Source organism: Haemaphysalis longicornis, unplaced genomic scaffold (genome assembly GCF_048455015.1).
Source record: "Haemaphysalis longicornis isolate Haplotype H1 unplaced genomic scaffold, Haemaphysalis longicornis Haplotype H1 scaffold_3, whole genome shotgun sequence".
Classification (NCBI taxonomy): Eukaryota; Metazoa; Arthropoda; class Arachnida; order Ixodida; family Ixodidae; genus Haemaphysalis; species Haemaphysalis longicornis.
Window position 1 is genome coordinate 32485082 of NW_027526335.1, and position 22569 is coordinate 32507650.

Consider the following 22569-nt stretch of genomic DNA (forward strand, 5'->3'; position numbering starts at 1 on the left):
TTGTAGTCATTCCGTTTATCCAACCGCAGGCCAGCCACTCTGAGTGCATTGTCTCAAACTTTTTTTTTTCATGCCCGGACACAACCATGTCAGCCGCTTGCAACACACCTCAGTCACATCATTGAAGTATCCTTCAACAAAAGTTCGGAACTCTCTCGCCCCGATATCACCGCGATTGAAAAATTCAGGGGGCACTTAAGTCTGCTCACGTGATTCGAAAGAAAAAGCCAGTGGTTGCCAAAGACTTCTATACTGCTGGATCTTGTTTGCGTCTCTTCCTTAATTCGCTTTCGTTTCTTCGTCTTTGGACGCGAATTGCCCCTCATGCGAATTTGACGCGAATTGCAATTCACGCGGCAGCGTCCCCACAGTCAGAGCTCTCCACCAGGTGCCCCTGTTCTACGCATTCGGGGCCGCGCTCACCTGTCATAAGATAATTAATTCTTGATTCATTCTGGCACGGCGCCAGTTCAGCGCTGTACACCAAAGAATAATCCGCACGACCGGCCCAGATGGCAGAAAATCCCGGGCCATCTCCACTAACGTGAAACCTGGGGAGGGGCGAAGCATGCAGTGTATAAGTGTAAGAGATAAAACCGTTGGGAGGTAGAGATATACATCTTTGCTGCAAGTCTGATGTCTTTGAATCACGAAGCGTTCTAGCCCGAGGCGTTGGAAAATGAGTGTTCCGGTGTTTTAGCACCGTGACTACATGATAGTATGACATGAGACGACGACGACATGAGACGCCGACAGCCCGAGCCCTTAAGGGGCTTCGCCCTAAAGAAAAGTAAGCCTGGTTTAGCGCTGTGGTTAGCGCACTCGGCTGCTCCTTTGGCGACCCCTGTTGAAATCCCACACAAAACCAAATGTGTTTTAATTTATTTATTTTCTCTTTACATCTACCAGAAGAGGATGTCCATCCACCACCTGCGGTCGCACAAAATGCAATAGTAAGAAAAAACGTTTTTCGATCCAGTCCAATCAAATGAAATGAAATGAAACGAAACCCAATCCAATCCAATCCAATCCAATCCAACCCAACCCAACCCAACCCAACCCAACCCGACTCAACAGCGGCGTTTATTTTGCTACCATTCATGTTGACGACGACGACGACGACGAGGAAAACAAACTACGGTCACCATTGGTGTTTGATAAGACTTGTGTGGCTATCATCTTAATAACACAGTGATAATGCTTCAAGTGACCATATGGGACTCTAACGTACGGGGTAGGGGGAGGAGAGCAAACTGCAACATAAAGTTATTATCATACGAGAACAATTAATGGTCCTGCTGCGTGTACTAAACCTTCTGCAAGCGTTGTTTGCTTTCCGCAAGAGTTGGTTAGGAACACAGCTTGATTGCACTAGCTGTATCACCGAACAGTAATATAAGCAGGTGGGGTGGTCACCGATCGTACTGAAAACAAACCGTTAATAAAGCGGCCCGAATGGTTGAGTGGTTACACAAGTATGCGATAAATATTACATTTTCAAGCAAAGCTTCCGCATCCTCCCTAATGCCGTTGTACGCCAATACGCCCTGCAGGAAAGCCAACTTTCTCTGGCGATGATGGTGAATGAACGAGGGCGAAGTGAAAGAACAAAAGCGCCCCCCCCCCCCCCCCCCCATGGCCGAAATCGAACCTAGGGCCCATGTGTTGTGAAGACGACGTCTATCCGATTGCTCCATTTCGCCACGGTCGCAGCGAACGCCAAGCAGCAGGTACCGATTCGCGCCGTGCACCCCAAACACAAACGTTAGGCCTACAAAGTGGATCCCCGAGGGTTGCTGTGGGTATTATGGAAAAGTGGTGCGTACCTCCAGAGTAGCACATAGTCGCAGTGTGGGATTGGGCAACCAAAGGATCCATCACGAGAAAGCTTCGCGTTCAACCATCGTCGTCGTTAGACGGAGGGGGTGCATGATTTTTTTAGAGCCTGCAGGGCAAGGCCACCATTTGGACATCGTGCGGATTTACTTCACACTAAAAACAGCATGAAGGCTAAGCCATAAGCACCTGTTTAACGCATCCTCGACTGAAATAGTTGAAAATATTATAATTATGCACACCATAGCGAGACTTAACGCATAGACTTCTTTATGAATAAATTATCTTCCTTTTTATATACGGTGCTTTGCCCTAATACGCACGTGAGTCAACGTCTTAAAATTTCGGAACAAATCGGCTACCGAAAGCGAGTAAGAGGTGATGATTGTGGACGATGCTTTGCCCTGTTCACACGACACGCTACAAAACACGGAGTTGCTGCTTGCCTTGCACGGTGAGCTTGATAAACATTTCGTCCTTGCCGTGGCTGTTGGACACCTTGCAGGCGTAGGTGCCGGTGTCGTTGGTTCTGACGTCACGCAGGAGCAACTGAGATGCCATGCCGTCCTCTCGCTCGTGCTCTGTAGCCGTGTACCTGCGCTTTGTGAAAGCACACGCGGAAAGGCCTCAGCGCTGACACACGAACGAGTTCACAACGGTCGTTCAAAAAAGAACATGTTACGAGGACACCTAAGCAGTCATTATTATGCGGTGAACGCGAAAGCAGTTAGTTGTATCCACTTTCGGAATGTATCCCCTCATTACCATCATCATCCCTTTTCCCTTCGCGTGCATTAAAAGAGAAGCACTTTAGGTGCCCGGCCGGTCGTCGTAGCTCGGCCGGCGTCACGGTATCTAGCCACCGCAATCACGTGGCGTCACGCGCCTAAACAGGGGCTTTGGAAAGATCACCGTTCCCCCTGGTCGGGATCGAACCTAGGTCTCCCGCATTGACGAGCCGATGTTAATCCCATTGCGCCACAGAGGCCCACATTACTCAATGCAAAGTGTTGGGGGTGATCTTTGCACTGCGCCGTTGCCACGGAGGCTGCCGTTGGTAGGCCGCAAATAAGCACACAAAAATATAAAACTGGAAAAAAGACATCGTGAATTAACACATTCATTACGCCAAATTATTAAGAACTCAATCCAGTGTCTCTTTATAGGTATTTCTAAGCGCTGCGACGCCCTCTCTTGATTATTTTTGGTATCAAACCGAGGCTGATACTAAGACTAGTCGAAGGGAGATGCCACAGTAGAAATGCTTTAATTTCTTCTTCTTCTGTCTGTTATTGTGGTTGGGCACATACCCGCGTTCGCATCGCCAAGACAGTGGGTATTTTGGGAGAACGTACACGCTATACACTCACATTATTGCTACCTCTATAATTAGCATGCTGAAATTATTTCTGTCGACCTCAGTGCACATGTCTAACCCACATTTCTAAGTCTGTGGCCACAACGCATTCGGTAGGTCAATTTTCAGCCGACTAGAGTGATCGAGCTCTGCCAAAAAAAATCGTATGTTGAATTCCAATGACAGATCCGGAGCACTTTTAGAGCAACCTGTTTGCTCCGTTTGGAGCAAACGCATTTCAATGGCTGATCGGGAGCAACCGAATCCTGTTCTAATGGCAGACCGAGAGCGCCGTCGCAGCCATGGTTGTTCCGCAGAGCAATAAAAGCTGCTCCCCCGAAATCGGCGGAGTCGGCCGGAACTCGCGGGGCACCCGTGACGTCGTCGCCGCCTGCTTCCGCTACATTTTCCTTTTCGAACCGCCATGGCGTCCGCTCGGAGAATGCAAGCAGACTGTACGTGCAGCATCCACGATGGGAAAACATGCTTCACGCCGTGTCGCGATCGTGTGTGTGCTATATAAGGAAAGCGAGCATGACGCCAAAACTTGGGATTAAGTGGCGAAGAGCTCTGTTCGAATAACGACTGGGTGGGTATGGCGTATAAAAGCGCCTGTTTTTTTTTTTTTTCCTTTCTACAAAAACGCTGACGAAGCTTTCGTCATGGTAGGTGTTGGACTCCGTCGATACTTCAGTCGAGACCGGGAGAGAAGAAACGCTTCCAGGGAAGCAGACGATTTTGGAAACGCTCGGCGTAAAGGCTGCCGGGAAATCATTGGCTGGCGCCTCGTAGGTGTTGTGAAATCTCCCCCCCTACCGGATAATGGCCGCCGCGAGAGCAGTGTGTCTTGATTTTACCTAACCGGCCAAACCGCTTCCGCTCACTGACTAGCCAGAGTCACTGTTAATTATTGATAGTGACGCTGGCTAGTCAGTGAGCGGAAGCGGTTTGGCCGGTTAGGTAAAATCAAGACACACTGCTCCCATCCAGTACAGCAATCCTAACTGGTGTCGTTTCGCAACTGCAAGTGATCAGTCTGTCTTGATTTTACCTAACCGGCCAAACCGCTTCCGCTCACTGATTAGCCAGCGTCACTATCAATAATTAACAGTGACTCTGGCTAGTCAGTGAGCGGAAGCGGTTTGGCCGGTTAGGCAAAACCAGAGTCCGTCAATGACGGACTCTGGCAAAACCAAGACCGACTGCTCTCGCGGCGGCCGTTTCGGGGTACGGGGGGAGGGGGGGGGGGATTTCACAACACCTACGAGGCGCCTGCCAACCTATACGCCTCGAGATTCGCGATCGCTGCGCCGCCTGCCGCCGCTTCTCTGCGGCGTTTGCGGGATTAGCGCTGCGTGACTGATAGGTGGTCATGCAGTGTTTTGGTTCTCTTTCGCTTCTCTTTGCCTTTCCGCGCACTAAACAACTTGTTAAGGTGACGTCTGTAAGCTAACTGCATGTTTAGGGCGCTTAAAAAAAACATCTGCGTCTTGGTAGAGCGCTCGAACGCCAACAAGAGCTACCCGGGGAGGCGGTTCTGCGGGCTTCTTGGCCGCTCTGCGGACGTCGGCGACGCCAGCAGCATATCACCGCTGTCACCTTCGGACATGTCATCCCAAGTGAATTTTATTTATTGTCACCTCGTTTAGACCTGATATTGGCACTGTAAGAGGTTGGTTCGTTTTGCAGCGCAGACAACAAATGCGGCTTTGCTTCGAATATGTACGTCGTAGAAAAATATGTTTCGGGGATGTGATAACCCAATAGCGTACAAAAACTTGTGCCTTTTATAAGAATATAAGCCACGCGAAAATGTTAAGTACACTCAAAGGCTGTGCATTGTCAGATATGTGCCCACTCATGCCGTATAGTAAGAACCAAGGTATATGTAAATGAAACCACGGGAAAATGAATGGTCTGCAAGTCAGGAATAAATAGAATAGTCGTGCGGGAAGGAAAAAAAAACCGAATGCAGCTTCTGAAATGCTAAAGACGTTTGTTTGAGCAAGGTAGTATTCACCAGACCAACTAGATGCGAAATGCACTGATATTTCGCTAGACATGGGGGGGGGGGGGGGGGGTTGAGGAGGAGGACGCTCAACTATCGTTGTTTACAAATGCGGAGCGAAATCAACAAATGAACGTTTTAGTAATCACGCACACAAGCTGCGTGTTCACTTTTAGTTTGTTTTTCGCCTTCAACGAACGGCTGATCATTCGGCGGACGCATGTTTTGAAGAATGCAGGGTAAGCAGTTCTCAAGAAATACGCGTGTGTCGTTGAAAGAGTTGATTGATTGATTGCAGGGTTTAACGCGCCGACGCAAAGGAGACGATGAGGCACGCCGTAGTGGAGGGCTGCGGATTAATTTTGACCACCTGGAGATCCTTAACGTGCGCCGAAATCTCGTACACACGGGCTGGTAGGAAGAGTGTCGTATCTGATAAGGGTCTCTGATTTCGGTTTATGCTAGATTCTGCAGTCTCCCTGTGTCATACGAAGATGTTTCGAAGAAGAGTTTGGTCGCGGACGCGGATCACTCTATAAGCCCTTCTTCGCGCTTCTCGTGGAGGATAAATGTAACAGATGAATCTTAGCGAGCGCTCACCTCGGGACAAGACGACCCAGCATTACATTTGCCGTCGTGTGCTGACCCCGGTGTGTAATTTTGCATTATCCATCATACTTCTTTGGTACAATGTTTGCGAAATTTATGCCGCATTGGCTTGTTCAGGGTACTGATCAATATCTGATATGTGATATTGGCAGGAGTAACTTGCGTGCTGTCAGGTATGAGTGCTCCGCTGGATTTTGTAGTGCACAAAGTCGATTTACATCATAGTGTGTATGGCCGCAACATGACCATCGGAGGAAACACTGCTTACGGAGACACTGCAACTAAATGTCAGGACATCGGAATTGCAATCAGCTGCATGCAAATGCTGGCTTCGGGACGCCGGCCTGTGACACACGCCCGCGCTCATATAGATCTTTCTAAGATCGCGTCATTAACGTTTATACTCTCGTGAACACACCAGACTTGCAAACAGAGTGCCTGCTCCACGTTATTCGGTATTTCTAACGCGGACGAACGGTAAATCGCTGTTTTGAACGATCCCCAAAAGCAACGGTGACAGGGGGGAACGGGCCGGGGACTCCCGCGCCTGCTTTCGAAACGGGCCGCTAGGGGGATTTCAGTGGCGCCCCTACAGGCCGCGCTCGAGGCGTATTGTTCCTGTCATGCTTCGACGTTTTCTCCGGTGGGATCGGGTGCGTTCCAAAGGCCGTTTCGGGGCACTTGCTCTTCGAGGGAGCAGGGTGCTCTGCGGCGGAGCTCGACGACCGATCCGTATTTGAAATGGGAATTCAACTATAGAAATAGAGAGCAATTCAGGGACAGTTATTGACTTTCCTTTGGCTTTTAAATCATTATTGAAATCTCTCCGGTATTACACTCTCCAGTAATTCTCATGGCGTAGCGACTTGTCTTGCTTAATTGTTGCCTTCTTTAAGTGAAGAATCAAAGTTATCGCTTAAAGCTGATGTCACGGAAGACAAAATTCACTATGCGGAAAATGGTTTACCGGAGCACAAAACGCCAGGGCCCGTGGAATTGCCCGCGGAATTCTACAAGCGGTTTCAGGACCAGTTTTGTCGGGTTATTTTTGAGGTTCTGGAGCACTCTACCACCGACGTTTTACCATGGTCATACTGCGTTCATACCGAAGAGTAACTCCCCCATGGATACAAATTGTATTTGTGGCTACTGGCCTGTACCTTTGTGCAATGTCGATAATAAAAGACTTGCAAAGATTCTGGCTAATGGGCTTCAATCCGTTATTGAGCAAATTGTAGCCCTGCACCAAACTTGCGGAGTTCGTGGTCGCAGTATCCAAATTAATAATCACATCGCTCGTTTCGTGGTTTAATCTGCATCAGATAACTCTGAGCAAGTTGCTCTCTTTCAGATTGATTCAGCCAAGACGTTTGACAAAGTGAGCCCCTCCTTCATCTTTCACCCACTGCAACAAGCCAATGCTGGCGTTGTCATATTACAAGGCATTCGTATGTGCAATGCCAACAGCACAGCCCGGCTGGTCGTAAATGGAAAGCTTTCCGCGCTAATACAATTCTATCGCCCGTTCAGCAAGGATGACTCCTCTCTTCCTTGCTGTTCTCTCTTTACCGTGAGATTCCCTGCCTAACCGTACTCCACGGCCCTAATGTTCGAGGATTCAGTTGTGGAAATTATAGCGGCAAGTTGCTGACGTACGTGGATGATGTAGTTTAGTGATGCACAGACAAGCCAGGTGTAAATCATGTCACGGAACTCCCGCAGTAGTTAACTTAGCGGCAGAATTTTCGACTAGGTGCGAAAAATCTCCAAACACCGGCGATTTATTTCTTCGCTCTAATCGGGAAAAGGCCCCGCAGCGGCTGGGATCAAACGCCTAGCCGTAATTCATAGTCCAGTGTGCGCGCGGTACGATGGCCAATAGCGTATTTCAGATGTCATGAAATCACTCTTTTTCGCTCGTTTTGGCGGCATTTTACACTGTACCGTATTTAGTTGTAAGCACAGACGAAAAATGCCGTCCACCGATACGCTACATGTGTAACGAACGTGCAATGCCTTCTTATCATATACGAGATAACGTGTGGCAGGCTTACTGTGAAATCATCGTGGTGTACATTTTTGCGATTTTGTTCTTTGTAGCATTTTGCCATTGCAAAGGGGCACTGAACATGAGCTGGTGTTCGCAGAAGAAAGTTTGCGGTTTTGTAGCCACTATGAAGAAAGGCAACTTAAGAGCTCAACGATGCCCCGCAGGGTCTCAATACACGGCTGAAATAAGGGGCCTTGAATGCGGCAGAATTCAGCGCAACGTTTAATGGCGATGTTGTTGAGTTTATATCCCACTGGCAAGATGCAACAGGAAAGGCGAAAATAGAAATGGCATGGCGCCAGAACGAAAGGTAATAGCTGCTTGCCGACTGCTGGTTATTTATGCCACCATGTTCGCAAGACACCAGAGTGGAGGATTATTTTAATTTCATGCTTGCCAGGGCTTCGAAGGAAAAAAGAGCAAGCTTCAGAGAAAAAATCCCTCCATCTCCACGAAGTGAATGATGATGAGAGGGGCGAAGCTAAAATGCTTATCGGTAAAACCGTGAAACATTCGCCCGCACATCATATAAAGACTCGACACGTCAAGCTTACCACCGCTCCGTTGACAAGCCCGTCGGCAACATCAATGTTTGTGGTGATTATGTAGGGCTTGTTTGGGACGATGAGGATCTCCATGGGTAAGTTGGCGAATTCGGTGTGTGACATTTTAGCCACCTTGGCCGTCGCCTTCTGCAGACCGTCTTGTGTCGCGTACCCCCGGTACGTGTCTTCAGCTCGCAGGCAACGAACGACAACCTCTTCTTCTTCCTCTCCTCCTTGTTGGGTAGCAACGAACGCGTTGAACGTTTTGACCTCTTCGGCCAATCTTTGGTTGGCCAATCCCTAGGGGGATCCTGCCACAATCATCATTAATGTGCCGGATACAGCAGCAACGAGGGACGGGACAGTGCCCGAGCAAGAGGAGCTTCGCCCCTAAAAGAGCTTCCAATGACTAAGAACTGGTTGAATTTATAAGCAGTAGTGGGAATTTTGGTTTCAGGCGCAAGAGAAGCGAGCACGGGCATCGCGTTGTGTGAACGACAGGGGGAATGTTATCTCCCGTCATGTTGTCGCCTCTAAACATGAATGGCGTCTTCGTGCGGCACCCGGATTATGATATTCAGTGCACCGCGTGCTTTCTATGGGCCTCATTCATTAACCATCCGCGGTGGCTCAGTGGCGGAGGCGATGTGCTGCCGATCCCAAGGACGCGAGTTCCATCCCGGATGCGGCGGCTGCTTTTCCGAGGGAGGCGCAAAGTGGACACGCCAGTGTGTTGAGATTTCGGCGCACGGTAAAGATCCCCAGGTGGTCGAAATTAATCCGGAGCCCTCCACTACGGCATGCCTCATAGCCCAGGTGTAGCTTCGGTGCTTTAAAGCAATCAATCAATCAATCAATCAATCAATCAATCAATCAATCAATCAATCAATCAATCAATCAATCAATCAATCAATCAATCAATCCTAATAGATGGTGGTTCTAGAGAAACAGTGGCGTTAATCTGTTGGCCCAATATGCGTGGCGCATCCATATTCTTCAGGGTTAAAGAACTTAGGGAGGCGAGGTGACATTTAGCCGCACTGCGACTTAAAGGAGAAGCCGTTTGTCATCATGATCATCGTCACCAAGCAGGTAATGTGTAGGGGGCACCGGATCTCTTCACAAAATCATGAAAATGTGAAGACTACAGATAGCAAAATTTTGCTATTGCCGAGGGAAATTTCGTCCCTGTGTGCGAGAGGGAAAGATAAGTTGAGGGGATTTCGAGAGAGAGAGAGAGAGAAAAGACTTTATTGAATTTTCGCCTGCAGGAGGGACGAGTCGAATGCACGGCACTCGTTCGAATGCTACGTAGGGTGATGAACAAGAGCCACGGACTCAGCAAGACATGGTTCGTCTGGTGCAAGCCTTCGTCGCGTACAGCATCGTCTACGTGGCTTATTTTAAGGATTTACTGAGTAAGAGCACATTATTGATTAAATAGGAAATAAACTTTCGTTCTGGACCACTGTGCGGAGGGTTAAAAGGGAGTGCTGGTGTGAGGCCATCGGCTTCATTTACTCTGGGCATTTTGGACAACAGGCTCAACGTAGTCTGGGCTCGTGAAAAATCCGTTTTTTGTACGGTAGAGTTCATTTTGCCGGCATCGGAGTGGAAGTGTGTAATGGAAAGTGTGCATGCGTTCTGCCGTACCTTATTCGTCTTTTTTACGCAATCAGCTGATCACTTGCATTTAACCTTTAAAAATACCCCAGAAATAACGGTCCATATGTTTAAAAACCAAGTTCTGCTGGTTATAGGAACGCTATTGTTACTGCAACCTATCCGATCACCCGTACCAGATGTTATCCTTAGCGACAGTTTCAGTGCGCGAGTAATCTACAACTGCATTAAAGGAGCCATGAAGAGAAAATACAACTTCGTTTAATTTGAAAGAACTAGGATTCAGTATCTCACTCAGCTCCGTTACAGCCCCAAAATATGTTTTTTAACGAAAAAAAAGCAAGAAGTATTTCAAAATTTTCAAATTTTCCGCCACAGTGACGTGTTATGAGCAACAATGACGTCATACGGGCCAACAATGAAACATTAATTTTCAGTGCGTTAACGGCACGTTAGCATTCAAGTGATGCGGTCAAATGGAACTAGAGGACCCATTACAGACGTCCAGTCATGTGGCGTCGCGACAGGTCAGTTAGGCGGTGGCCAATCGCACAAACAAGGTTCCGTGACGTCATAGAAAAGTTGCGGGAAATTGGCTAGGGGGTCGCGACTGCTTCACACGTTTTCTTTAATATCTCCGTTATTTGTTCGAAGATTGCGATGATACTGGTATCATTGTTATCGGGACTAAGCAGTCTTTCTAATAAACCCAACTTGTATTTTGTCTTCATGGCTCCTTTAACTGAAAGAACGAACATCCGGCCTCCTCAGCCTTGCTTCCCTTCCTCACACGTCACACGTGTTGTCTCTGAATAACTGCCGGCATATCTGAGAGAATAAAAATATATTTTACGGAGTTTTCAAGGTTGCTTTATTGTAAACAGCTTTGTGCTCTAAAAGATGAAAGGCAGAAGCTCGTGGGCAGATCAGGGAAGAAGTTAGGTGAAACTGGAAAACAGCTACACCAACAGTACGATTAGCATACATAATGGCTCCCAAAACGTGATGTCATGGTTACTACAGGCGTTGCGGTGAGCGCTAACATTCCTCCTCCTCATAATCATCATCATCATCCACAAGAACAACAACAACAAAAACAACAACGACAACAACAGCCTATTTAGGTCCACTGCAGGACGAAGTCCTCCCCCATTGACCTTCACCCGCTTCTGTCCTGTGCTATCCGAGTCCATTCTTGCTTAAAGCGGAAACCTGGTCGTTGAGCAGGCAGCAAGTCTTTCAAACCCGCGGCGGTGCCAACAGTTACTTTTCTATAAATTAAACGTTTCCTGTATTGAAATTTAAAACAAGACAAATTGCAATAAGTTATCTTGTCCTGTTCTGTTCCTTCCCTTTAAAATGAAGGGCAAAGTATGTGTACATAATTTAAATATGTCCTTGAAGTCGACTTTGCTCCACATCAAGCCTCTGACGCCTCATCTTTTTCAACTGTTATTACGTCGGGACGCCCATTCCGCGGCGCATCAACGCATAGTACGAAATTTCGCCTGTTTACAACCGGTGTATCGCATAAGCGCCCTACATTTGAACGAAACGTAAACAAGCCGCCTTGTTGTGGCAAACGTTGAAGATCACAAAGCGGTCACAGACTTTGTTTTGCGGCGTCGGTCGCGTCCTAAGGCTCCAAGGTTTGCCAGAGGGAACGATAAGCAGCATGCAAAATTCAGGGCGCAGACTCTCTGGAAGTCACGATACGGGGCGCAGAGGAAGCTACATATACTCCCCCAGACAGTACGGATTCTTGCATCAACAATCGATCATTTCAGATAAGCCCAACGCTCTTTCCGGTGTACTCTGACAAAAACTAAATTAGGAGTTTATCACAGCATTTATCACGCTTACAAGTCGCGAAACGTGACTGCGATGCAATGACCACATACAGAATGTACGAATAGCCCCCGCGCCAGCAGTCAGCGTTGTTTTTCGTTGGGACCCATTCGTTTTGCTTCGCCCAGGCCAAGAGCGTGTACGGCAGAACAACCGACGAGGTGTAGTCGTCTATCTCCTCTCGGCAAACTTCATCGCGGTTGTACTGAGCGTCACCTCTCTTGGGCAAGTGTGGCAGCTACAGAAACGCCGCATAAGTAACAATACAGAAAGTTGGCCGAGTTGGGCCGTGTTCATCCTCGTACGAAACAGAGTAGGCAGACGAATGACCGAGAAAGAAGTGCGCAGGCCGGTCGTGTAGGTCGCGCAAGGGCAGACAAACGTGGCGCCGTCTGTTGACTGCTGCGGCCGGCTTCACGTAACCGTGACAGGGCCGCGTATGTACACGTGCGTGTCCCGGACGACGACGCGCTCTGCCCGTGTCGCGCCATGCAGGCGCAGGCAGTCCGTGCCATTAGGCGCTGATTACCTGGGGTGCCTGTCCATGTCGAGCAGGGCGCTGTCGCGATACCAGGAGATGCTGAGCGGCGGGTCCCCGATGGAGTCGCAGTGCAGGTGGACCTTATCGCCCTTCCGGGAGGTCACCGACATGGAGCTTGTGATAAATGTGGCCGGGACTGCGTTGGCAGAGCGCGAGCAGAAGAATGAAAAGAGCTCAGTGATACACGGAACCAAGTCGACTAGTTCAGTGCTCTGACGTTTCGTTCTCAGATTACGCATTCCAGTGTATGGGAATGCATTCTAGCGAGAACTAGGTCAAATCTTGAAGTTGGTTTGCAGCCCCTACATCTGTGTTTACGTCTGCTCGTAGAAATACTCGCTCTCTCACTAAAATGTTCACATAGCGGAAGTTGAAACATTGTACCACTGGTTTTCAGAATGTCAGAATAAAAATGAAAAATTTCACCGCATTAGTTAAGGCCTCATTAGCATAATAAACGTTGCCGGCATGTGTTGCAATTGTGATGAGCACGTCGGAATCGTAACTCGCCGTCGTTGGTTGATTGTAGGGTTTAACGCACCGACGCAACGCAGGCAATGAGGCGAGCCGTAGTGGAGGGCTCCGGATTAATTTTGACCACCTGGGGATCTTTAACGTGCGCTGAAATCTCGTACACACGGGCGTTTTTGCTTATCGCCTCCATCAGAAAAGCGGCCGCCGCGGCCGGGTCCCCGTAGTTAATCGTGGTACGTTGCGGAATAGCACCAAAGTACTTTTCTGTAGGCACGCACCAAGGGCGCCTACGAACAGTACTAATAGTGACGCCGAAATAAAACTTCAATAAAATTAAAATGGCCATGCAGGCAAAATGAATGTTTAGTTCATTTGAAAGATTGCCTCGTTAGAAAAACACTAACACAGCTTTTAACGCAAACTTCACTCAAATAAGCTATATAATTATGAAAAAACAGAATGGTCATGCGACCCACTAGCTCATTTTCCACACTATAGTGCTATAGTTCGTACCATAAGCTAGCTGCAGCACTGTGGAGGCTACATTGTTGTCCCCCTCAGGGCGCCTAACTCACCGCGAAGGAAGCGACAAAAGGCGCCGGGGCCTTCCGGTGCCACCTGCCGAGAAGGGAGAAGGGAATGTGCTTTCAGGACCCCCTTCACGGCGAGTTAAGCGCCTTCACTGGGCGCACTATTGATAACAATGTAGCCTCCACAGTGCTGCAGCTAGCTTGTGGTATGAACTATAGAACCCATGAGGTATTATGTGTAGCTGTGCGATTGGCTGCGGCCAGCAAAACTAAACGCAAATTAAACGGGCGTATAAGCTTCCAGAACGTGTTATTCGCCCTTAAATTCAATGCCTATTCTTTTTATAGCAGTAAAAATGGTGGGCTAAACTGAACAATAGAAGTTACGAAGGCGCACGTAAACATAGAAGCGCTGGTGCGTACTGCACGCAGTATGCCGGTTATAGCTGCAGAGCCGACCGATGCATTGAGCTACACTGGCCAACTGGCATAAGCGATGTTGTCTTCTGCGGCTCTGTGTTTGCCGAAACGAGAACTATGAACCGTAATCAGCATTATCCAGGCACAAATTCGGTCAAAAACTAAGCAAGGGTGGGCAGCGGTCCCGAGCGGTTAGGTGGCGCCATCTAGGAAGACTGACAGCAAACAAGGCGTTCCGCCGTTCGCTGCAGCGTAAGTACGCATACTTACGTTCGTTTTCGTACTTGCTCTAGATACGCCATCGCGGACGCCACGAAACGCACAAAACAGCGGGAGAATCAATATTATGGCTTAAATTGTGTAATTTCGAGGTGAATAAAGCATCGTTTGGTGCTGGACAAGCGCTGGGGGCACCATAACACACCAAATCTTCACAGTAAAACAAACTTGAATTTGGTCTGAATGGACTCTTTAAACAAAGCGGCGGTCATGCAAATTTACTCGTCCTTGTCAAATGCGTTTCAACAACTGCGGGAAATAATAATCAGAAGCCGAATGAAAGTAAGCAGGCGGTGAGGTCTGATAACAAGAACAGCCTTTCAAGGCCGAAGTGACGCCGTAATGTCCGGAAATGAACAGAACAGGGTAAGATCGGCTTGTGTTAACTATGGCTACGTGCGTAGACACTACCCAAAGCAAATAAAAAAAAGCATTGCAAGGAATGATCCGCAGGCCGAAAAGACGACTTTACAGCAGATGACATGACATGGGTGCCTGCCTCAACCTCAGTGTCGTATTGCGCTTTACATTATGTAGGAATCGTTCCTAACTGCACTTAGTTAACCTTAGTTGAGGGCAATAAAGTGTTGAAATAATCGAAGGAGATTCCCCGTGAATAGAGAGAGAGGGGGGGGGGGAGAGAAGTTTATTGATAATCTTTGTTTAGCGCAACCACCCGAGAGGGAGGAATATTTCTAAACACCGGCTTCTATGCAAAGTGTGTTTGCAACTGTGCAGATACACGATGAAGTTGAGCCACGGGTTGAGCCACAGGGCAGCTCCGTCGGGTTAAGTTCGCTCACAGCGCCGTGCGTGCTCGCTCACCGGAAACGGCGAGCTTGGCCTCGTGCGTCAGTTCCGGTCCGACGCCGTTGGTCGCCTGGCAGAGGTAGACCCCGGCGTCCGACGCGTCCACGTGCTGCAGCACCAGCGATCCATTCTCAAGAACCTGCAACTTGGCGTTGCTGCGGATGGTCACGAACCCCTCGGACGCGCCTCCTGCGGGTTTCGGAAATCGGGGATGAGAAGGAGGGACGCTAACGAAGATTCCCAATGCTCACAGTTAGGGCCCGGAAACTCGCAAGCAGGGACAAACTCTGTAAGTTCCGGTAATGGTTTCTCGTAACGATGCAGGTAGCGTATCACAACGTAGCGCTTTCTAGGTTGAAGATGCATAGATGTGTGCAAACAAGCTCGGCGATGTGGCATTGTCGCATTTACTGCTATACAAGCCTCCACAATGTCCGACCGCTGCAGGACGCCCACAAAAATAACTTTTTCCGGCATCAATTGGCCACGTACCTTGCGCGGTGCCTGCAGACAATTATGTATTTTTGGGCTTCGAACATTTTTAAACACCGCCAGGCTAATAAAGCAGACATCAGTTAAACTGCTTGTTCTCTTTCATTTCTCATTTAGCTAACATTAATATTATGAAATAGCATTTGGTTACGGCCGCAAAAAGCATTGAGTACAAGGTTTCAGCTGCCACTACGCCGTGTAGGTGCCACAGGGGGTGAGGGCTCTGGCACAGGAGCTCGCCAGTTGTCTCCGGAGGCACCGCTATTTGTTTCGGGACTTTCTTAATTGTGGGGCTGGAACTCATCTGAACCAATAAACGGCTGCCACTGCGCTAATTGCGTATCCACTTCCATGTTGTTACAGTCAATGTGAAAAAGACCCCTCGTCAGGGCAGATGCCTCCAAAACAATAGGCACTTGTCTGCTGTGCTACTGCTAGTAGTTGCCGTGAAGCACTACACGTGGCGACAACAGGGGGACTGATACGCTGGCGCCTGGATATAGGCCCATGGAGACGTGCCTTCATAGGATAACGGAAAGGTATAGACGCCGGTAGGGAGAAAACGAAGAGATGAAACAGAGAAGGGGAAGAGGAAACGAGAATAAAAACCGCTAATACCCACATATATTAAAGGTACGGGCTAGCTAGCGTAAGAGCGTCTGCAATAATTGCAGTCAGGTCATTGTGCGAGTTAACGCACAGACTTGTTCACTCTTCAAATGGCATAGGGGACTAACACACAGCGTACTTGTGTGAACCCGCAGGATCAAACCCCGATTTCCAGAGAGGCTATTACAACACGTAGCCTAGCAAACACCCTGAATTGCCACACAAACCTACAACCTCCACCCCCTCTTATACACGCCTATAAAATTAAAACTACAAAACTGTTTTGAATAGTGCCCGCCATTTTTGAATTTGCGGGTGTCGCACTGAGGGTACTGAGGGACTTAAATGCACAGATTACTAGCGCCGCCTTTTGAATGTCTAAAGAACTATCAAGCAACTTCATTTTAAGCGCGTGTGCGAGGTGGCAGGGCAAGCATGCAGTTTTTTAGAGTGTCCACATGGAAGTATACACTTGTAATCTTTTGCACAGGGCACAGGAGTACACCTCTAACAGTGTACGACTTCAAGACAGGATAAAAACACCTGTCCCTGCTGAAGCGGTGCCTCATGAGCAGCCGTTGAACGCGATTAATATTTATTCCAGTTTGCCTTGCGACGCGTCCGCGGCGCCATCTGACGTACAGCACGTGAGATAGCCCAGCACCGCCAAACTTCAAGTGCACTTCGTAAGCTTCGCGGTACCGAATGAATCCGATAGAAGCTATGAATGAAGCAGCTATATGAAATTGATTGCTCATCTGCGCCCATTATAACTGCGATGGTTATTTATATAGTCGAAATAACTGAGGTGTTGGGTCGTTCTACTTGCAGAGTTTATCTCATCGTGCATACGTATGGGTCGAACTACTTGCAGCATGCACTACATAGCATACGGGATGTCTTAATACGCGTGACCCGACTAAAATAATGACAAAAAACTTGCTGAGACAAAAACAATAGTGGAAATCGTGATGCGCCGATTGATAATCGCCGCAGGTGTGGTGTGCCGCGTGCGGTACATTTTGTACCCCACGCGCCATTTACCTAAGGTGGCGTAGCTACAGATTCATGGTGAAAAACAACGCAAGAAACACAGGGACAAAAGAAAAGGGGATGACGTACAGCGCTGTGTGTCGTCACTTTTTCTTTTGTCCTTGTGTTTCTTGCGCTGTTTTTCACAATGAATCTGCACCAACTAGTCCAACTTGCCATCTGGCTTAGCTACATTAGTTTCACATAAAGTACCGGATCATGCTCAGATGGGTTTGTAATAATCCAAAATTTGGATTACCACACGTGACGTCCTCGTCAGCAGTGTCGTGCATTTTATCACCTGTCAGGCTCTTAAATGCCACCTCATATCAACAGTAACTTATGCAGAGATTTTTACTTAGATGCGCCTTTATTTTTTCTTATCGCGATTATTGAGCCAGAGATGCTATCGATGAGTTCATGCTGATGCTACAGACAGTTAAACTAAGAAGCTGCGTGGGAGTAATACAGGACAGGTGCAGTCAAGTTCCAAAGGCAAAATTATTGCGCGATATGAAATTGCAGCCTGAGGGTTTTTCTTCGTTGTGATCAAGTATTTGGAACGAACACAAACGCACTTGTTGTGTCAAACACAACATATCCACCCGTATAGGCAACTACAAGCCGGGAAGCAACCCTATAAGTTTTTTTATTAATGGTTAAAAAAATGCCGACGGAATGAAAGGCTGGCAGGAGTGTGAACTTCTAAGTGCACAAGGCTGTTCAGTACGTTATGCGTAAAACAGGTTTGGGCTGGGAAGGGACGAAGTTCTTTCGCATAAACAGCAACGACATTCTACCACGCTTCTGACTTAGTACTTTAAGGGACGCATAGGGGGTGCCACCCGTCGTGCCACTTGCGGTGCATGCTGGGGACGCACTCAGCAATCTTAATTCGTCAATTAATTACTCATACAGCAAGCACTAGGACTTGGTCGACCACAAGAAGCTGGTGTTCGTCTACCAGCTGAAGTCTAACAGTTTTACATGCCAACAGAGTTCGCTGCTGTTTTTGCACCGGGTAGCACTAAGCTGTTCAATATATACATGTATATACATGTATCCTCCTCAGTCCTGAGGTACCCAAATAGGTACCACAACCATAAAGGCTATAGATTTCCCCCATTCCAAATTCGCGCGTCAAAAGTTGCTTCCCCGCAAAAAGCAGGCCTTGCTTTCACTAAGCCCCCCCAGGTTGCGCGATGTGTACAGGCATTTCTGAAGAGCCAGGCGGCAAAAATGGCTTTCAACGCGCGACCGCTCGAATGCGTCCACAGGGCAAGCGGTACCATCAAATTTCATTACTTTCGATTGCTTTTTTGTCATTGTAATTTTTTTTGCGTTTATTTCTATGAATAATGAACCGAATAAAAGTGTGTTACAAAAGATTTTTGTATTCGTGAATTCTTGGGACTGAAGAGGATATATATACAGTCGATCCCAGATATATCGAATTATTGCATTTATCGAAGAGTCCAAACATCCTCTTGGAAATCCTATGCAAAAGAAAAAAAGAAAATGTTTTATACATCGGATTATCGATATATCGAACTACTTCGCGATTCCCTTAGAGTTCGATATATACGGGATCGACTATATATATATATATATATATATATATATATATATATATATATATATATATATATATATATATATATATATGCATATATACACATACAGGGTGATAAAAATTAAGTCGACAGGTTTTTTAAATTAGGCGCGTAGATTTACGTGAACACACCCTCTACAGCGAGTTTACGCGTCCTGGGAGACACTGAATAAGGTCGTAACTATTGATGTCAGTGGCTTAATTAACTAAAATTGAATAATTAACCTTTTAGTGCTTGCTTTAAGCAGGCATGTTTACATACAAAAGTTAAGTGGGATCGTGAATCTACGCAGTTTCATTTGGAAGAATTCTTCCAGAGCATTCCTACTCCGAGATAACGCACTGAAAAGTTTAATTGCCGTTAGCATGATTACGCATGCAATACAGTGAAGACCGGCGCAAATCTGCTCCCCTTTGTTCTGTGTTTCGATAGCGGTTCCCAGTACTGCAGATTGCGATAACGCGAGCCAAGGCTGAAAGGATGCCATTATCACATTTTCCTTTGCCTCCAACCCGTTGTGAAACTAAACACCGTACACAACAGGCACGTCACAAAAGGGAGGAGCTTTGCGGAGGTCTTCACTGTCTTGCATGCGCAATCATGCGAACGGCAATTAAACTTCGCAGTTCGATATTTCCGAGTGCAGATGCGCTAGAAGAATTCTGCCAAATAAAACTGAGTCGAAACACGATTGCGTCTAACTTTTCTGTGTAAACATGCCTCCCAACTGCAGCCACTCAAACGTTAATTATTGAATTTTAGTGAACTAGCCACCGGCATCAATAATTACCCCCTCATTCTGTGTCCATGTGGGTACATAACATAAGTTACAGTCGCTAAAACACAATTTACCCGTGATACTTAATAAATTCAAAGATACAGCCATTACAATTCTAAAAAAAATTACGGGAGTATTTTATCAACGTGAGTGTACATAATTAAATTACAGAAATGAATGCAGGTGGTGGAAACGTATGCAAGATACAAATTCTTATGAGTGCGAAGAATGTGTACATGTAAAATTTTTCGTGTTTTGTGTGGTATCTTTTGTTATCGTGTATATAAAAGTGACTGAAATTGTGTTATGATTCCGGTACAGTTTCCTTTGCAATGTATTCTACGTTCATCTGTATACTGCATGTCCTGCGATATTGTACACACGAATTATTTCTGCAGTTTCTATTTTTGTCTGCGCAACTTTTTACAATTTCTATACGATAATTGTATCATTTGTACACCTTGTATTATTTATTTCATTTGTACAACCTGTATTATACGTTTGTTTTTCATAGCTGAAAGAGCTACTTTTTGCGGTTTCGTTGTTTGTCGTTTTCTTGCACATTGTTGTTGTTATGTACAACGGCTGCTGGGCCTAGTCAAGCTGCAGCTCGCAGCTTATAGCCCTGGAGACCATCCAGAGGTTGTTCTGGAAAATAAATGAAATGAAAAATGAAATGAAATGTAGATCTGGTCTTCAGGTAAATCTAAGCGCCTAGGAAGAAGAGGAAGAAGACGCGTTCGGGCGGCTGCGCTTGTCTCTCCCTGCAGTTTATTTTAAATAAGCTTTGACGTTTTGCGTGTCGAATTTAGTACGTGACATCACCCAAGGACATGCTTCCTGCGGCGGGCGCAGCCCCGCCAGTGCTGCCGCCGGGCTCGCCTCAGTATGCTGCCGGGTGCCACGTCTGGATGTCACCTCTCTGCCCCCGTTCCAGGGGCTGCTACCGGTCACTTGGAGATGAACCCATCTCATCAGGCAACCTCCGCGACGGCATCTGGAGACGCTCCTAACACCTCTGGAGACGCTTCTAACGACTCCTCATTGAAATCGCTGCCGATACCAGCTGGTCAGACAAGTCCCCTCTCATCTCCTTGCCAGTCTGATCAACCACTGCCGGACGATGAGGATGCCTTCTCAGACATGACAGACGCAACCTCTGCCACAATAATCTTTGCTCAAGAAAACTCGAGGAGCACGGACGAACAAGAAAATTTCCAGACCGTGATGCCCCCTAAATGGCGCCGTGGCTCTAAGAAACAGCATCTGACTCTCAGTTGCCAGCCTATCATTCAATTTCCGAAGCATGGGCATGTAGTATATTAATTCTCAAACCGACAAAGGTGGAGAGCGTCATTACCCGTTTCAACCCGCTCGCTCTGAAAAGTGGCCTTTAGTCTATGGCTCCAGATGGAGTCCTTCCAGTAAGGCAAAACTATCGGCTGAATCTTCTTGCAGTGGACACGCGCAACACTGACGTCCCCTGAAAATAAAAACCATTCAGGGCATCCCTGTCCAGGCGTACGAGCCTCGCTCGAGTGAGTGCGGAGCAGGAGTGATCAGGGATGTTCCAGTTGAACTGTCTGACCCTGAAATCCTTGTAGCTTTACGTCAGGAGACACCAGTCAAATTTGTGCGCCATCTAGGCAGGTTATCAAAGAGCGTGCGGATTGTATTTGCCACTGAAACAGCGCCTGAACAAGTTTTTCTGGGCTACACGCGTTAACGCGTATATCCTTATGTTGAGACGCCCAGGCAATGTACCAAGTGCCAGCGTTTTGGCCACGTGGCAACCATGGGTAGACTTCCAAGCCGCTGTGCTCGGTGCGGTGGCTATCACGAAAGCTCTGCGCGTGATGCTGATAATATTCGGTGCTCGAACTGTGGGAACAGTCACGAGTCGACGTTTGCCCGCTGTCCAGTCCTTCGGAAAGAGAAGGTCAATCACAAGCTCAAGGGTGACAAAAACAATGACTACAAGTCAGCTAAGGCGCCCCTGAATGAGCAGCGGCAGAAAGGTGCTGCTTGGAAGAAGTCCTCTTCAAAAACCCAGAAGGCCGCCAAAAGGCAAGCGCCAGTCTCCAACACTTTAGATGCAAGCTTCGACGATGACTTCCCGCCTCTACCTGCTTGCGGACCCGGGAAACCTGCGGCGCCCACTACAGCGACACCCACGCCGTCATCCGAGTCTGCATCCATGGAGACGCCGGAGTCATTGCCTGCACCTGCAGCTGCATCCTCAAGCGTGACAGCGCCTGCAGCTGCGTCGTCGAGTGTGACAGCGCCAGCGGGGTCTTCCGGTCAGCAGGCAAACCAGATCAAGCCCAGGCGCCGTGTTCACCAAAACTCTGGGAACATTTGGGCACTCATCGTTTCAGTTGTGGAGGCCATTCGAGTTTTCCTGGCTCCGCTCTCATCTCCGGTGGCCAAGGGCATAGGCACAGTCATTGACCTTGTATTGCCTCTCCTCATGCCATGGAGATATGAGCTGTGGCGCCAAAAACTCTGTAGATACGGAACAAGGCCACTGTGTTTCAATGGAACGCTTGCGTTCTTCAGAGCCGCCTTCCGAACTTCCGACGGTTCATACAGCAGCACCGCTTTCCAATCATCGCAATATCAGAGTCGCGGTTACGCGCAAACATTCGTCTCTCTGGCTACACTGTTCTGCAGTCTAGAGCAGGTGAGGCTCTTTCAAGAGTTCTGCTCGCTATCAGGAACGACCTGACGTACATGGAGAACCTTGCCTCCTGAAGATACAAAGGAATATGTCACAGCGACTATTAAAAGTTATGCGCAGCGGTTTACCCTTATCACGGCATACATTCCACCTGATGCTGCATTTAACGTGGATTGTCTCCGCCACCGCACGTGTCAACTGGAGATTTTAACGCGCACCACCCCTCCTGGGGCAGCTTTAAGACCACAGTGAGAGGCAGGCGCCTCTTCGACGCGGCTAGCCGTAATGGTTTGACTGTGATTAATACCGGTGAACCCACGTTTAGCAGGTGCGCCGTATCGAGCAAACTCGAGGTCACCATGGTCTCTCTCGGTCTGTCATGCAGGGGCCAGTTGTACGTCGACATGGAGTCACATGGAAGCGATCACCTGCCTA

The 22569-nt window shown here is 47.9% G+C and overlaps 1 protein-coding gene across 1 annotated transcript in view; it reads right to left on the bottom strand.

The window, feature by feature from the left end:
* LOC144175184 (cell adhesion molecule Dscam2-like) overlaps nucleotides 1–22569 on the bottom strand; it is a 97378-nt gene that overhangs the window by 34319 nt on the left and 40490 nt on the right. Inside the window, exons 10-12 of the mRNA XM_077704287.1 lie at nucleotides 14946–15119; nucleotides 12406–12553; nucleotides 2283–2431 (exon numbers count right to left, since the gene is read on the bottom strand). Of these exons, the coding sequence (XP_077560413.1) occupies nucleotides 2283–2431; nucleotides 12406–12553; nucleotides 14946–15119 (471 nt within the window). The remainder of the gene's footprint in view (nucleotides 1–2282; nucleotides 2432–12405; nucleotides 12554–14945; nucleotides 15120–22569) is intronic.